Raw genomic sequence first — 16,738 nt, 5'->3', positions numbered from 1 at the left:
AAAAAAAAAAAAGGAACAGGCACATATCAGTTAAACACACTCCCCTTACCTAATAGAGTGATCAACCTCTCGCCGGCAGGAGAACAACAGGATCGTCAGCCCCGTGGAGTCCATGAACGAAAAGCTGGAGACGAGCAAGATGTTTGACAAGAAGAGCAACGTGAGGTTGTTCACGGTGAAGCCCTCCACGCCGCCCAAGGTGAAGCCCAACTCAGAGATGACCATGAGGGACCTGGACGAGGACCTTAGCGTGGCAGATATCAAAGGTGTGTGTGTGTGTGTGTGTGTGTGTGTGTGTGTGTGTGTGTGTGTGTGTGTGTGTTTCACTGTTTGATCTGCTGCAGTCTCTGACGAGACAGCCAGACGTTACCCTACGGAACGAGCTCAGAGCTCATTATTTCCGATCTTCGGATAGGCCTGAGACCAGGCACACACCACACACCGGGACAACAAGGTCACAACTCCTCGATTTACATGTATCTACTCACTGCTAGGTGAACAGGGCTCCACGTGAAAGGAGACACACCCAATATCTCCACCCGGCCGGGGAATCGAAGGTCCTCTGGCGTGTGTGTGTGTGTGTGTGTGTGTGTGTGTGTGTGTGTGTGTGTGTGTGTGTGTGTGTGTGTGTGTGTGTGTGTGTGTGTGTGTGTGTGTGTGTGTGTGTGTGTGTGTGTGTGTGTTCTGGTATTATTATTGATTATTTCTCTTCCTTTGTTATCCTTCTTTTCATTCTACTCTTTACTTCGTTTTCCATCGCACAGTGTGTGTGTGTGTGTGTGTGTGTGTGTGTGTGTGTGTGTGTGTGTGTGTGTGTGTGTGTGTAATTCACCTCGGTCGTCTGCTGGTCACCCAGCCAGTCTTCACCATTACGGAGCGGGCTCAGAGCTCATAGACCGATCTTCGGGTAGGATTGAGACCACAACACACTCCACACACCGGGAAAGCGAGGCCACAACCCCTCGATTTACATCCCGTACCCATTTACTGCTAGGTGAACAGGGGCCACACATTAAGAGGCTTGCCCATTTGCCTCGCCGGTCCTGGGACTCGAACCCGGCCCTCTCGATTGTAAGTCGAGCGTGCTAACCACTACACTACGCGGAGTGTGTGTGTGTTTGTGTGTGTTTGGCGGGGAAAGGAGGGAGGCGGGACGCTGTGGCACAGTGGAACCACGCGCTTTTGGGTCCTTGGGAACCGTGAGGTCCCCAAACGCACAGGTTGGAATCCTGGCCACTGTCCGACTTTAGGAAGAGCTAACACTCGGGGTAACGATTCTAAACGGATGGGCTTTCAAATACGAGATACCCAAAATACCCTCCTCTAGCCCGTAATTCCCGTCAAAATCCAATATTGAAGTGGCGGCGCATCAGCGTGGCCACGGGAACCAAATTACTTTGTGTGCCCATAACTACTCTACACAGGCTCCACAGGTGTGTGTGTGTGTGTGTGTGTGTGTGTGTGTGTGTGTGTGTGTGTGTGTGTGTGTGTAATTCACCTCGGTCGTCTGCTGGTCACCCATCCAGTCTCCTCCATTACGGAGCGAGCTCAGAGCTCATAGACCGATCTTCGGGTAGGACTGAGACCACATCACACAACAGACACCGGGAAAGCGAGGCCACAACCCCTCGAGTTACATCCCGTACCTATTTACTGCTAGGTGAACAGGGATCACACATTAAGAGGCTTGCCCAATTGCCTCGCCGCTTCCGGGACTCGAACCCGGCCCTCTCGATTGTGAATCGAGCGTGCTAACCACTACGCTACGCGGTGTGTAATTCACCTCGGTCGCCTGTTGGTCACCCAGCCAGTCTTCTCCATTACGGAGCGAGCTCAGAGCTCATAGACCGATCTTCGGGTAGGACTGAGACTACAACACACTCCACACACCGGGAAAGCGAGGCCAAACCCATCGAGTTACATCCCATACTTATTTTCTGCTAGGTGAACAGGGGCCACACATTAAGAGGCTTTCCCATTTGCCTCGCCGCTTCCCGGGACTCGAACTCGGCCCTCTCGATTGTGAGTCAAGTGTGCTAACCACTACACTACGCGATGTGTGTGTGTGTGTGTGTGTGTGTGTGTGTGTGTTTACTAGTTGTATTTACCTAGTTGTATTGTACAGGGTTCGAGAGGGGCTCATAGTGTCCTGTCTCCATATCTCCATTTATCTATAGTAAAACTAAATTGTACTGACCCGTAAGGTGTTGTTTGCCAGATTTCCAACCAAAACATTCAGCCTATACTACTCATGGTTCTTTAATCACAGTATTATCAATAAACGGCGTTCTGAGAATATTCTGACTATTTCATTAAATAGCAGGTGATACAAATAAGTGTTATATACCAAATCAAATGAAGGTATTTCATGAACATGTATGATGATGTGGCATGTCAGGACGGGCGACGTTGCCAGTCGACCCGAGGCATTTCCTAAAGGAGTCAGGTCACCACGTAGGTGCAAATCGACTCACTTCTCATTTGGTCGCCACTATGGAAGGATATACTGACGCATCCTCGTCTGTGTGTTGTACAGGCAAACCGAGAAGTTTGTCTACAGAATTAATAAATAAAGCTTGCAAGGACCACTTTTACCAATAAATCAAGCTAGGAAGAGGACAACAGATGCAGCTGGTATATCTGAAGGCACAGTGAAGAGGATTTGTTCCAGTGCAAACAAGATATACACCACACAGCATCACAACCTTATCAGCGTTTCTTTTCCCCACTCATTATATTACACTGGGTATCTCGAGAGGACATAATAGTAAATATTTGGTAAATTATCAGCCTCATTTTCACTTTTATAACCAGCACCTTTACTATATTTAATTTACCTATGGCATCTTCATGTCTTGTCCATCACTTATATATTTTTTTAGCGAAGTCATGCATTAAAATGAATAAAGAACAGTTATTCCGTTTTTCTTGAAGTAATGAGAGATATGGCAATGTCGCACGGATTATAGACCTAGCCCTACGGGTCAGTACAATTTAGTTCTATTATAGTTTTTCTTTAAAGTTATGCACACTGTGTGCTGCGACAATTTCCTTATCCAATGCATTCCATTTTTCCATCGTTCTGTGTGGAAAACTATTTTCTAACATCCTTCACACATTGCCTCTTACTGATCTTCTTTTCATGTCCTCTTGTCCTTCCATCTCCTTCCGCCAACAGCACCAGGTTTTCTTTGTCTATTTTTTCAATATCATTTACTATCTTATACATTGTTATTAGGTCCCCACGTTCTCTTCTATCCTGTAAGGTTGGCAGTCCCATTTCCTTCAGTCGTTCTTCATATGTGAGGTCCTGTAATTCCGGCACCATCTTTGTAGCAATCTTCTGTATCCTTTCCAGTTTTCTTATATCTTTTTTAGAGCTCGGAGACCATACCACTGCTGCATGTTCCAGCCTGGGGCGTATCATGCTTGTGATGATATTTTTCATCATATCTTTATCCATGTCATGAAATGTCACTCTTATATTAGTCAACATCTTATATGATAGTCCAAATATCTTGTTTATGTATTTATTAGGTGGTGTGTGTGTGTGTTTCACTGTTTGATCTGCTGCAGTCTCTGACGAGACAGCCAGATGTTACCCTACGGAACGAGCTCAGAGATCAATATTTCCGATCTTCGGATATGCCTGTATTTACCTAGTTGTATTTACCTAGTTGTAGTTTTACAGGGCCTGGGCTTTATGCTCGTGTGGCCCCGTCTCCATATCTACACTTATCCAATCTTACTTTAAAAGTGTGCACACTCGTTGCAGACACTACTTCTTCATCTAAACTGTTCCACGTCTCAATACATCTCTGCGGGAAACTATATTTTTTAATATCTCTCAGACATCTTCCCTTTCTCAGCTTTTTACTATGCGATCTTGTGCTTCGGATGTCATATTCTTCTCTCAGGATCAGTTTCTCATTATCCACTTGGTCCATTCCGTTGATCAATTTATAGACTTGTATCAGGTCTCCTCTCTCCCTTCTTTGTTCCAAGGTTGGTAGATCCATAGCCTTTAGTCTCTCCTCATATGTCATCCCTTCAAGTTCTGGAACCATTCTTGTAGCCATTTTTTGTAGCCTCTCCAATTTCCTTATGTGTTTCTTTTTATGAGGGGTCCACACTACTGCATATTCCAATCTGGGTCTTATTATAGTATTTATCAATTTCTTCATCATTTTTTTGTCCATGTAGTGAAATGCTACTCCAATATTCCTTAGCAAATTATATGTTTCTCTAAAAATTCTATCAATATGGCTTACTGGTTGATTGTTTTCTTCCATCGTCACTCCTAAGTCCTTTTCCTTTTTTACTTTCTCCAGTTCTACTCCATCTCCCATCTTATAGATTCCCACAGGTCGTCTTTCACTCTTTCCCATTTCCATGACATGGCTTTTGTTCACATTGAATTCCATTTCCCACTTCTTACTCCATTCCCAGATCTTATTTAGGTCTTCTCGCAGTATTTCACAATCCTTCTTTTGCTTTATAACTCTGCACAGTTTCGTATTATCCGCAAACAAATTTATGTAGCTGTTCACTCCTTCTGGCATGTCGTTAATATAAATGAGGAAAAGTACTGGTGCCAATACTGACCCCTGTGGCACTCCGCTTTCTACTGCTCTCCACTTGGACTTCATATCTTTAACTACCGTCCTTATTTCTCTCCCCCTCAAATAATTTTCTATCCATCTTAATGTGCTTCCTTTTAAGCCACCCTTCTCCTCTACCTTCCACAGTAATCTTGCGTGTGGCACTTTATCAAACGCCTTTTTTAAATCCAAATAGATGCAGTCAACCCATCCCTCTCTCTTGTACTCTATCAACTATTCTAGAACAGAAACTCAATAAATTAGTTACACAAGACCGTCCTTTTCTAAAACCAAATTGGCTATTTGATATTAATTTGTTGTCTTCAAGGAACTCGATCCATTGTTTCTTTATTATTCTTTCACACATCTTGCATATTACACTAGTTAGTGATACCGGTCTGTAATTTAAAGGTTCTTCTTTCCTTCCGCTCTTATATATGGGAACCACCTCAGCTCTTTTCCATTCTACTGGCACTGTTCCATTTTCTATTGAGCATTTTATGATGTTGTATATAGGACTTGCTAGTTCTTCCCTACATTCTTTCAGTATTCTGCCTGAGACTTCATCCGGTCCCATTGCCTTCTCTTCATCCAGTTCCTTCATTAACTCTTTTATTTCAAGCTTGGTTACTTTAATCTCTTTCATATAGATTGTCTCTCTATTACCCTGTGGCCTCTCAAATTTGGATTCTTTAGTAAAGACCTCCTGGAATTTTTATTTAATAGTTCTGCCATACTTTTGGGTCTTCCACCATCCCGTTCTCTCCTTTTAACCTTTCTATTGTTTCTTTTGCCTATTTTTCCATTTATGAATCTATAGAACAATTTTGGTTGCTCCTTACATTTTTCGACAATATCTTTTCAAGTTCTTTTCCTCTTCCTTCCTCACCTTAACATATTCATTTCTCACTGCCTTGAAGTTTTCCTTGTTTGTTGGATTCTATTTCTCCTCCACCTTTTCCATGCTCCATCTCTTTTCTCCTTTGCCCTAGCACACCTTGCATTAAACCAATCTTTCTTTCCTTCTTCTTTTGGTCTATATTTTGGGACATATTCCCTGACTTCTGTTTTGTATATTTCCAAAAATAAGTTATATTTGTCTTGCATTGTCTCTGAGTTTTCCATCTCCTCCCAGTCTACGTTTTTAAAATAGTTCTTGAGATTCTCAATATCAGCCTTTCTGTAATTTAATCGGTCTCCTTTGTATGAATCGTCTCTATCTTCCTTTCCTTCTTCTATATCTATTTCTAATATTGCATGGTCACTCTTTCCCAATGGGCACTTATATCTTATATCATCATTCATTTGTATACCCCTTGTAAAAACTAGGTCCAATCTCGCCGGCTCGTCGTTTCCTCTGAATCTTGTGCATTCCTTTACTCTCTGGTCCATCATATTGTCTATCATTAGGTTCAAGAATCTTTCTCCCCAGGCTTCTTCACCCTTTCATAATTTTCCCAGTCCACTTCTTTACAGTTGAAATCTCCTACTAATATCACTTTTCTCCTTTCTTTAACGATTCTCATTAGACTCCTTATTGTGTCATCTATCATGTCTTTATATTCTTGATTGGTCCATGAATTTGTTTTTGGTGGCACATATGTTACAATGATTGTTATCTCTTTTTTATTAATATGCATCTTAATATACAATACTTCTGCTTTTCCTTCCCCACATTCCATTTCGTTTATCACTATCTCCTTCCTTAACATTATCATGACTCCTCCTCCTCCTTTACCCACTCTGTCTCTTCTCCATACATTATACCTATTATCCAAATCTATTATGATTGCCTCATTTAGTTTTGTTTCAGCCAGGCATACAATATCTGGATTTTCTTTCCTTATGTAATCACTTAATTCTAATTTACTTGATAAAACCCCGTCTATGTTCGTATACATCATTTTAGTCTTTTGCCTTTATCATTTTAGTTAAACTTGTTCCACTTTTTCTCTTCCTTCTCGTTTATATACCATTTCCTTATCCTGTCTCCTAGAATTCTCCAAAAAAAATGCCTTCTTCTCTTCTGACCTTTCATTATTCTTTTCCCTTACTGCTGCTGCCAGTTCATTGTATCTCTTCATTTCTTCCTCATTTCTATTTTTCTTTATATAGATATCCTTGCAGCCTTCTGTTTCTCTAAGTTTTGTTGTTCTATATAATATTTCTTCTGTTGCTGCTTGTGATTTTAGTAGTATTTTAATTGGTCTCGTTTTTCCTTCTTGATATGGTCCAATTCTGTTTATTTCTTCTACTTCCTCTTCCAAGTTCTGCCTATCTTCGTCATTAAGATTCTTCAGTAGGTCTTTGACTGATTTCATTTCTTCTTTTCTCTTTTGGTCTATATTTTATATTTTTTTCTTTTATTCCAAATACGACTACACTCTTCTTTTTTCTGCAATTTCTCTCTCTCTCTCTTTCTGTGTGTGTGTGTGTGTGTGTGTGTGTGTGTGTGTGTGTGTGTGTGTGTGTGTGTGTGTGTGTGTGTGTTTATGTTATGGTCTATAGCGCCTATAGGTATACTTGAAGAGTATGTATAAGATCCGGTGTTCAGCTTTCACCTATTAGTGGCGCAGGCAATTTTATTTATAGTGGTACCCATATTAAGGACCATATCACCACCGAAGCGCATCTTTGGTGCCGCCTTGAACCTGGGTATCATGGTGACATGTAGGCAGCTTTAAACCACTCGACAAATGGCATAGTTTCAAGGTGGTACGTGGTGGGATTCGAATTGTTTGGAGGAGGTAGTAGACACCTACCGAAACATTAACTTACTCCCAGAGAGATCTAATAGCACCAGTTCAGGGGGTGCTGTGAAACTTCCATTAAAGTTTGTTGTGATCTCGCTGAACGTTTCCCTTTGTGTCTCACAACTCAAGGGGGCAGTCACAGCCTACCCTCTAAAGACAACTCTCCTTCTTCACACAAAACTACCTGCACTTACCACACATACACCCTTTACTTGAAAATAAAAATTTAAAAGAAAAATGGGAACTCATAATAACAATGCCTCAGAGTCCCCTTCTGGGGAGGGCACCAAAAATGTCCCCAGGTCGGATGTTTCTCTTGATAACGACCCCAAATGCCTTGACACCTCCCTCAACTTTTTCTACATTAACTTCTGCAACATTCGCGGTCTTAGATCTAATTTTCAATCTGTAGAACACCACCTCTCCTCTACTAAACCTCATCTTCCTTTCCTCACCGAAACACAGCTGTCTGAGGCAACTAACAGTAGCCCCTTCTCTGTTTTCTCCTACTTTCTCTTTTCTCATTTTCATTCCAAAGCTGGATGTTGTGTCTATGTACGCAACGACTTAAATTGCTCTCGTGCCCACGCTCTTGAGTCTTCCGAGTTTTCCACCATCTGGCTTCGACTTAACAGTCACTCTCAAACTAAATTCATCTGTGCTGTTTATCTCTCCCCTAACTCTTTTGACTATAGTAAATTCTTCGACTACTTAACTTCCAAAGTGGAGCACATTCTGTCCTCCTACCCATTCGCTGAGATTTCCATTCTTGGAGATTTCAATGTTCACCACCAGCTTTGGCTCATCTCCCTTCACTGACCATCCTGGTGAGCTAGCCCTCAACTTTGCTATCCTCCATGACCTAGAGCAACTAGTGCAACTCCCTACTCGTATTCCTGACTGTCTTGGAGACACGCCCAACATTCTTGATCTCTTCCTCACCTCTAATCCTGCTTATGCTGTCACCCTTTCATCTCCGTTGGGCTCCTCCGATCACAATCTCATTTCTATATCTTGTCCTATTTCTCCAATCCCTCCACAGGATCCCCCAAAGCGAAGGTGCCTCTGGCGTTTTATCTTTGCCAGTTTGGGGGAACCTGAGGAGGTATTATGCTGATTTTCCCTGGAATGATTACTGCTTCCGTGTCAGAGACCCATCTCTTTGTGCTGAACGCATAACAGAGGTGATAGTGTCTGGCATGGAGGTGTTCATTCCTCATTCTTTATCTCAACCTAAACCTTCCAAATCTTGGTTTAACTCAGCCTGTTCTCGTGCTATACATGATGGAGAGGTTGCCCACAAAAGGTACCTAAGTCTTCCATCTCCTGAATCTCACACACTTTATATCTCTGCCCGGAATTATGCCAAGTCTGTTCTTCAACTTGCCAAACACTCCTTTATAAATAGAAAATGTCAAAATCTTTCAAACTCAAACTCCCCTCGAGACTTCTGGCATCTAGCCAAAAGCATCTCAAATAACTTCACTTCTTCATCTTTCCTCCTTTATTTCATCCTGATGGCACCACTGCCATCTCTTCTGTCTCTAAAGCTGAACTCTTCTCTCAAACCTTTGCTCACATCTCCACCTTGGACGATTCTGGGCTTGTCCCTCCCTCTCCTCCTCCCTCTGACTATTTCATGTCTACAATTAAAATTCTTCGTAACAATGTTTTCCATGCCCTCACTGGCCTAAACCATCGGAAGGCTTATGGTCCTGATGGGGTACCTTCTATTGTTCTAAAAAAACTGGGCTTCTGTGCTTGCACCTTGCCTGGCCAAACTCTTCCAACTTTGTCTTTCGACTTCTACCTTTGCTTCCTGCTGGAAGTTCGCCTACATTCAGCCTGTTCCTAAAAAGGGTGACCATTCTAACCCCTCAAACTACCGTCCTATAGCTTTAATCTCTTGCTTGTCTAAAGTTTTTGAATCTATCCTGAATAGGAAGATTCTCAAACATCTGTCACTTCACAATCTTCTGTCTGATCGCCAGTATGGCTTCCGTCAAGGTCACTCTACTGGTGATCTTCTGGCTTTCCTTACTGAGTCTTGGTCATCCTCTTTTAGAGATTTCGGTGAAACTTTTGCTGTAGCGTTAGACATATCAAAAGCTTTTGATGGAGTCTGGCATAAAGCTTTAATTTCAAAACTGCCCTCCTACGGCTTCTATCCTTCTCTCTGCAACTTTATCTCAAGTTTCCTTTCCGACCGTTCTATTGCTGCTGTGGTAGATGGCCACTGTTCTTCTCTTAAATCTATTAATAGTGGTGTTCCTCAGGGTTCTGTCCTGTTACCCACTCTCTTTCTATTATTTATTAATGACCTTCTTAACCAAACTTCTTGCCCTATCCACTCCTACGCTGATGATACCACCACACTACATCTTTCTACGTCCTTTCAAAGACGACCAACCCTTCAGGAAGTCAACAGATCACGCAGAAACGCCACAGAACGCCTGACTTCCGATCTTTCTAAGATTTCTGATTGGGGCAGAGAAAATCTAGTAGTTTTCAATGCCTCAAAAACTCAATTCCTCCATCTATCAACTCGACACATCTATCCCCTCTTTTTCAATGACACTCAACTGTCTCCCTCTTCCACACTGAATATCCTCGGTCTGTCCTTTGCTCATAATCTTAACTGGAAACTTCACATCTCATCTCTTGCTAAAACAGCTTCTATGAAGTTAGATGTTCTGAGGCGTCTTCGCCAGTATTTCTTGCCACTCCAACTGCTTAATCTGTATAAGGGCCTTATCCACCCCTGTATGGAGTATTCTTCGCATGCTTGGGGGGTTCCAGTCACACAGTTTTACTAGATACGATGGAATCAAAAGCTTTTCGTCTCATCAACTCCCTCCTCTGACTAACTATCTTCAGCCTCTTTCTATCTTTTATCGCTATTTGCATGCTAACTGTTCTACTGATCTTGCTAATTGCATGCCTCCCCTCCTCCTGCGGTCTCGCTGCACAAGGCTTTCTTCTTCCTCTCATCCCTATTCTGTCCAACTCTCTAAAGGAAGAGTTAACCAGTACTCTCAATCATTCATCCCTTTCACTGGTAAACTCTGGAACTCCCTCCCTGCATCTGTATTTCCGAATTCCTACGACTTGTCTTCTTTTGCTCCCCAGTTTTGGCTGACGCTTTTCTACTTTTTAGAGAGCCAGCACTCAAGTGGGCCTTTTTTTTATCTTTTCTTTATTTTGCCCTTGGGCTCTTCTCTACGTAAAAAAAAAAAAAAACCTACACATGGACGTCTACCCGATCCCATGCTTATCACCTTATCCACTACGCCACCGCCTCCCTGTGTGTGTGTGTGTGTGTGTGTGTGTGTGTGTGTGTGTGTGTGTGTGTGTGTGTGTGTGTGTGTGTGTTTTCTGGTACTATCATGAATGATTATTTATCTTCCTTTGTTATCCTTCTATATCTTCTCTTTAGTTTCCAGTTTCCCTTTCCATCGTACATTTTCAAGTTTTCTATTCCTATTTTCCTCCGCAACTCTTTTTTTCTCATGTTCTTACGCAATATATTCCTTCCTTTCCTTTATTATCTCCTTATTTCTCTTTCAGTAGCGCCCATCATCTTAAAAAGTTAGAGGAGAGCAGAGAGGGAGAAAAAGGGACACTTATTGCAAACAATGATCCCTCTCTTTGTATCCGCACTTCTATGCAGATGTATCCGTTTTCCAACTAGTCATGCACCTTCTATGGCTTGCAAGTCTTAAATCTGAATTTCCTGATGATTAATCTTGGAATAATAAAAATAACGTGAAAAATCATGTGACATATACCAATGATTCATCAAGTGTCTCAAGCACTGGTTATTTATTGTTATTGTGTATTCTGTTTAATGCACAAATAAGTTGCATGACGCCACTTGTTGGTTGTCTATACTCATCAACCAACCTTATCAACCTTTAACCTCGTTACATGCTTTATTTTGAATTTTCATTTAGTTGCATGTTGTCATTACAGTTTTGAAGTCGGATAGGTCTGTCTTCATCAAAATGCACTTTACTGAATCAAACACATTCTTACGCAATGTTGTGAGGCCAGCAGTCTTCGCCCTTCCTCATCTCGCTCTCAAACTTTTTTGTGTGTGGCCGCAGATCCATTCCAGAGGCGCACCGTCCTAGCCCTGGAGTCCATTAATAGGATTCTTACCACGGAGAGGAAGGAGGCGGACGAGACTGGCAGGAGGAGCAACCTGGTGGACGAGTGGAAGTTTGTGTCACGTGTGTTGGACCGGACGCTCTTCATCACCTTTACCGTCGTGTGCGTCATCTTTAACCTGTCCATCCTCACCTCATCGCCTTTCCGGGAAAGATTCAGTTATTGTCCAGCAGAAAGCTGTGAAGGACTCACATTGGAGGAGATCTTAGACCTGACTGCCAACGCAGCTGCGGGGCACAGTGTATTCTCGGAAGATGGTGGCGACGGTGGCTACGGTGACTATGGTGGCGGGGCGGCCTCTGCCCACCTGCATAGCGATCCAGACACTCTGGTGTCTTTGAATAAGATATCCAACTCACTCTCCGAGGACCACAAGGATCACAAGGGCGACAAAGGCCCAAAACGACGCAAACCACTGGAACGCCCCATCGAGGAGTTTCCTACAACTCCAGAACCTGACAAATTCTATGTGGCCAATCCAGGACCAAAGTATGAGGGCTATGAGGGGCTGGGGCTGCTGCCGCCAAACCACAACGAGCCTCAGCTCGGTACGAGACGAGATCCACCTCAGAAGCAGCCGCCTGGCTCTGCAGAGGGTGGCTGAGATTCCACAGATTTCTCCCTCTCAAATAAAAGAGTTAAATAGCTATACTATATACGTGAAAAGATTATTATGCTTATTCTATCTTCCTTCCTCCTTCAGGAAAGGAACATCATGGCACCTCTTAAACTGAACTGATTGTCCATATTGAAACGCCTAACAAATTAATGTGTTTTCATTTGGAGATAGCCTTTATTTGATACATTCAATTTTATGAGAAGACCCTTTTGCCAAATAGGGTTTCCTTTCACACACACACACACACACACACACACACACACACACACACACACACACACACACACACACACACACACACACACACACACACACACACACACACACACACACACACACACACACACACACACACACACACACACACACGTTGTCTTGGTTGCACAAATTTTTATATAGCTTCATAACAGACTTGTTTCAAGGTTACATCTCATTTTATTAATTCTCGGTTGATCATGAGGATTTTTGTCTCAGTGAATGTTTTTAAATCAAGAAGTGTTCTGGCTCTGGGAAAATCTTGTGGTTTGTTCCATGCCCTTATCAAATGGAAACGGCGATCAGTTTCAAGCGTGATAGAATGATCCACCTCCGGTTTCTCTTGACACAGAAAAAAAAAAAGAAAAGAAAAGTTAAAGATTTGTTTCTTTCATCTATGTTCAGAATATTATTAGCAATTTTTATCAGTCGATAGTGGCGTGCATTAGGGGCCAGGTCGTGGATGAGACCTTGATTGACAAATTTCTTCATCATTCGCATTTTCATGTGAAACTATTTTCCAGCGAGCAGGATGCATTGATTTCTGTCATTTCAATATGTCTCTTAATGATGTAATTTCTTTATGAGTTTAAGATTTCATGGCTCATCGTGCATCAGGAAGTAGGAAGCGCTGCATAGCTATCCATCAGAATGCCGAAGAATTTAAAGCAACTAAGGAAAGCCACAACACTGCGTGCAGAAAACTGGTGCAGATGATTGATGAGTCTGCAAATACTACATCGCAGGAAACATTCTTCTCTCACGGAGCAATGCGTGGCTTCAATCACTGAAACACTAGTCATCGGGCAGACTACTTTAAGAAATTATAGGTGATTTGGTCTGAGCACTGACATATTATGAGTAGGTGTAATTCTTTTGAAACACAACACAAAGGAGTTCTGTTACTTTTTAGAATAAAAATATATGACATATAAATATGTGAATTTAAGTCGTTTACAAGACAAATATAATAGTTTGAAAGCATGTGCTACGTTACTTTAGAAAATTACCTGTCTTTAACCTAACTATATGTATATACTGATTGAAGAACGTCATAAATATATCAACAAAATTTGATGTTACTAAGATTGTAAAAATAGTATAGTGTCCTTTAAAAATACTCGTTTTCTATGATGTGTTCCTCCTCGTGTCATGACTTTTATTCCTCACTAATGACTTGTGTTTGCTGTAATATTAGCTACTCATCCGACCACTTACCTTTTGTTATGCTAAGTAACATTTTTTATGTGTATTTGATTAACTCATCTCATTTCACGGAGAATGGATAAAAAGTGGCTAACAAACACTACCATAGAAAACTGTCCATATTTATTTATTAATGTTTGTTTGTAGTGAAAAATAACCAGTATGTCATAAACCAAAAATTTGTACTGGTGATATCAATAGAATAATAATGGTAATAATAATGACAATAACTGTACTCATATCAGTACAAGGCAAACATAAGTACAACACAAATCCTGAAACATACGGCGACTTCGAATGAAGTCGCTCATGTGACCTGCGAGTCACATGAGCGAACAATAGTGTGTTGACATAAGGAGAATGCTTTTGGTAGGTCCCTAGGGGAACTGGCTGACTCAGGAAGGATGCAGAGGTGAGTCTGAAGTAGGTCTTTGGTGGTGAGAGTTGAGAGAGCGTGGTGGCACTGTGTGGAGGCCAGGGAGAGTGGAGGGACGCCGTTCCACTCATGAGCTCCTTGTTGCCTGTGTGAACCAGGTGTGGTGTGTTCATAACACACTATCAAGGATATGTTTGTATGTTTTTTCTTTATTGCTTATATATATATATATATATATATATATATATATATATATATATATATATATATATATATATATATATATATATATATACACACACATATATATATACTCTTAAAATTTCAAATGTAAAAAAAAAAAAAAAAAATCAGTGTGTGTATTAACGTGGAGGTTTACAATAATGGGTCTAAAGGTGTGGCCCGAGGTGCAGATAACGAACAGGGCTTAATGGGGCAGACGCTTGGAGTGGCCGAGGCTGGTGGTGGGTGGGCGGTGAGAGGGTGGTGCTGTGGGGGCCTGTTGAGGCTAGGCGAGGCAGGTGGGGCATCATCCGTGGAGTGTTGCCGCCACATCAAGCTGAAGACTGCGGTGGTGTGGCGCGGCCGTGGCGACGGTCAGGTCATGGTCAGGCCAGCACTGGAGGTGATGGTCATAATGGTAAGAAAGCGAAAAGACAGCAGCGGCAGTACTAACCTACTGACTAGCTCATTGTTGTAACACAATCACCATTTTAAGAGTCGCTGAAGTTAAAGCCTAAGTTTAAGATTGAAAAAAAAAAAAAACTTACCGTGGCGGGCGGTGCCAGTAGGCGGTGACATCATTGAGGAGCCGCTATGACATGTGGTCTCGGTCACACGTCAGGACCAAGGCTGCAGGCTTCCACTAGCAGGGAAGAGCGAGGAGCAGCCAGACGTCGTGGCCTGCTGTTCTGGGGCGGCGTTGGCTTTAATGCTCACGACTACAGCTTGAGGGACGTGTCTCCTGCTGTGGGCGTCGCGAGGAGTAGCGACAACGGATAAGGACGAGAGATGTGGGACGGTGCTGTCTCACGGTGAATTCTCGGGCGGTTCATCCTCGAACACTGAGTCTTGGAGGGTGTCAGTCTCCGGGAGGAGGGTAGGGGCCTCTGCCAGTTGGTCCTGTAGGTCACATATGTAGTCGATGACTGCCTGGATCAACTCCAGGCGGGGCACAGGCCGGTCTTTAGGGCATTGTGGTACCAGCTGCTGTAAGCGGTCCAGGTACATGAGCACCTGTGTGGCCTCAGCTCGTGTGGAAGGCTTCCCGGCCTTACCCTCGAGTACGCCCACTACGGCCTGAAGAGGAGACGAGCAGCGCTGAGCCTTCATGGCAAGATGGCCACAGGAGTTGCGTCACAGCGTAGAGAGAGCTTGAATGACTGAGTTTCCCGGCCCGCACGGGTATATATAGCGGGAGAGCGAGCAGGCTCCGCCCCCGGCTGGCTGCAGGTGGGCGGCGGCCGCGGCGACAGCTGGGGCGACCTTCTCACGCGAGAGGCGACGCCGCGGCCAGGTGGTGGTGACAGTCGTGGCCTCGCTGGTGGGCCTCAGGGAGAAGGCCTGACGGAGAACTGACGAGGCCTTGGCCTTGGCGCTGCCCTCGGCGACATATAGTAAGATACAAACACCTCCGTCTTTTGCGTTGTGGTCGTAACACCCACACCTTTCCCCCCATCTCTCGGCGCCCACCCGGCAGCAGTCCAACTCCCCCCTCTACCCCATCACCCGGCGTAAACAGATGTTCCCCTTTCACGCCCCCCAACCCCCTTTTCCCATGGACTGGGCTCCCACACTCCACTAGACGCCTCGCCACACCTGCGCCCTTCAGCATTTGCAGCGCGCCTGCGCCATGCACAAACACTCGGACATACGCTCCCACATACGCACATACGATGACACGCCCACTCATACACTCAAATACCTCGTCTCGCCTATAGCACGCCTGAGTCATCCAGCCCTTCCTCCCAGAACACACACACACACACACACACACACACACACACACACACACACACACACACACACACACACACACACACACACATACACATATATATATAAATATATATATATATATATATATATATATATATATATATATATATATATATATATATATATATATATATATATATATATATATATATATATATATATATATATATATATATATATATATATATATATATATATATATATATATATATATATATATATATATATATATATATATATATATATATATATATATATATATATATATATATATATATATATATATATATATATATATATATATATATATATATATATATCTATATATCTATATATATATATATATATATATATATATATATATATATATATATATATATATATATATATATATATATATATATATATATATATATATATATATATATATATATATATAAGTTTTGCCCAGTGTCAGTGCCGTAATCTGCGAAATTTATTTGAGATGTGTGTGTGTGTGTGTGTGTGTGTGTGTGTGTGTGTGTGTTCGCGCGCGCTCGTTCATTCGTTCCAAACTCTCAATGAATGCAGAAGGCCAACAAGACAAGAACCAGCGGTATCCCCTCCGTCCTTCCCTTCTCTATCCGACACTTCTAACCTTTCTCCCTCTCTCTCTCTCTCTCTCTCTCTCTCTCTCTCTCTCTCTCTCTCTCTCTCTCTCTCTCTCTCTCTTCTGTATTTCTTGTAGTTAAGAGCAGATGCATATTTGTATTTGATTTTA

General features: G+C 42.5%; 2 protein-coding genes across 2 annotated transcripts in view; one reads left to right on the top strand and one right to left on the bottom strand.

Annotated features, from left to right (window-relative positions):
* The window catches only part of LOC123517026 (acetylcholine receptor subunit alpha-1-A-like), a 33,567-nt gene extending 19,951 nt beyond the window's left edge, over positions 1–13,616 (top strand). Inside the window, exons 10-11 of the mRNA XM_045276845.1 lie at positions 80–266; positions 11,461–13,616. Of these exons, the coding sequence (XP_045132780.1) occupies positions 80–266; positions 11,461–12,128 (855 nt within the window). The 3' untranslated portion in view covers positions 12,129–13,616. The remainder of the gene's footprint in view (positions 1–79; positions 267–11,460) is intronic.
* A 94-nt stretch (positions 13,617–13,710) lies between these two features.
* On the bottom strand, positions 13,711–15,374 carry LOC123517027 (protein extra-macrochaetae-like). Its single transcript, XM_045276846.1, has 2 exons — positions 14,751–15,374; positions 13,711–14,599 (listed from the first exon to the last, which is right to left on the bottom strand). Exon 1 carries the CDS (start codon positions 15,310–15,312, stop codon positions 15,010–15,012), a length of 303 nt encoding a protein of 100 aa, XP_045132781.1. The 5' UTR covers positions 15,313–15,374; the 3' UTR covers positions 13,711–14,599; positions 14,751–15,009.
* Between the last annotated feature and the right edge of the window lie 1,364 nt (positions 15,375–16,738).

Source organism: Portunus trituberculatus, chromosome 41 (assembly GCF_017591435.1).
Source record: "Portunus trituberculatus isolate SZX2019 chromosome 41, ASM1759143v1, whole genome shotgun sequence".
Classification (NCBI taxonomy): domain Eukaryota; kingdom Metazoa; phylum Arthropoda; class Malacostraca; order Decapoda; family Portunidae; genus Portunus; species Portunus trituberculatus.
Note: the sequence above shows the minus strand (reverse complement) of the source record. Positions and strands in the feature narration are given on the sequence as shown.

Excerpts from the sequence above, each read along its gene's own strand:
- LOC123517027 (XM_045276846.1), bottom strand. The coding sequence starts at position 15,312 with ATGAAGGCTCAGCGCTGCTCGTCTCCTCTTCAGGCCGTAGTGGGCGTA.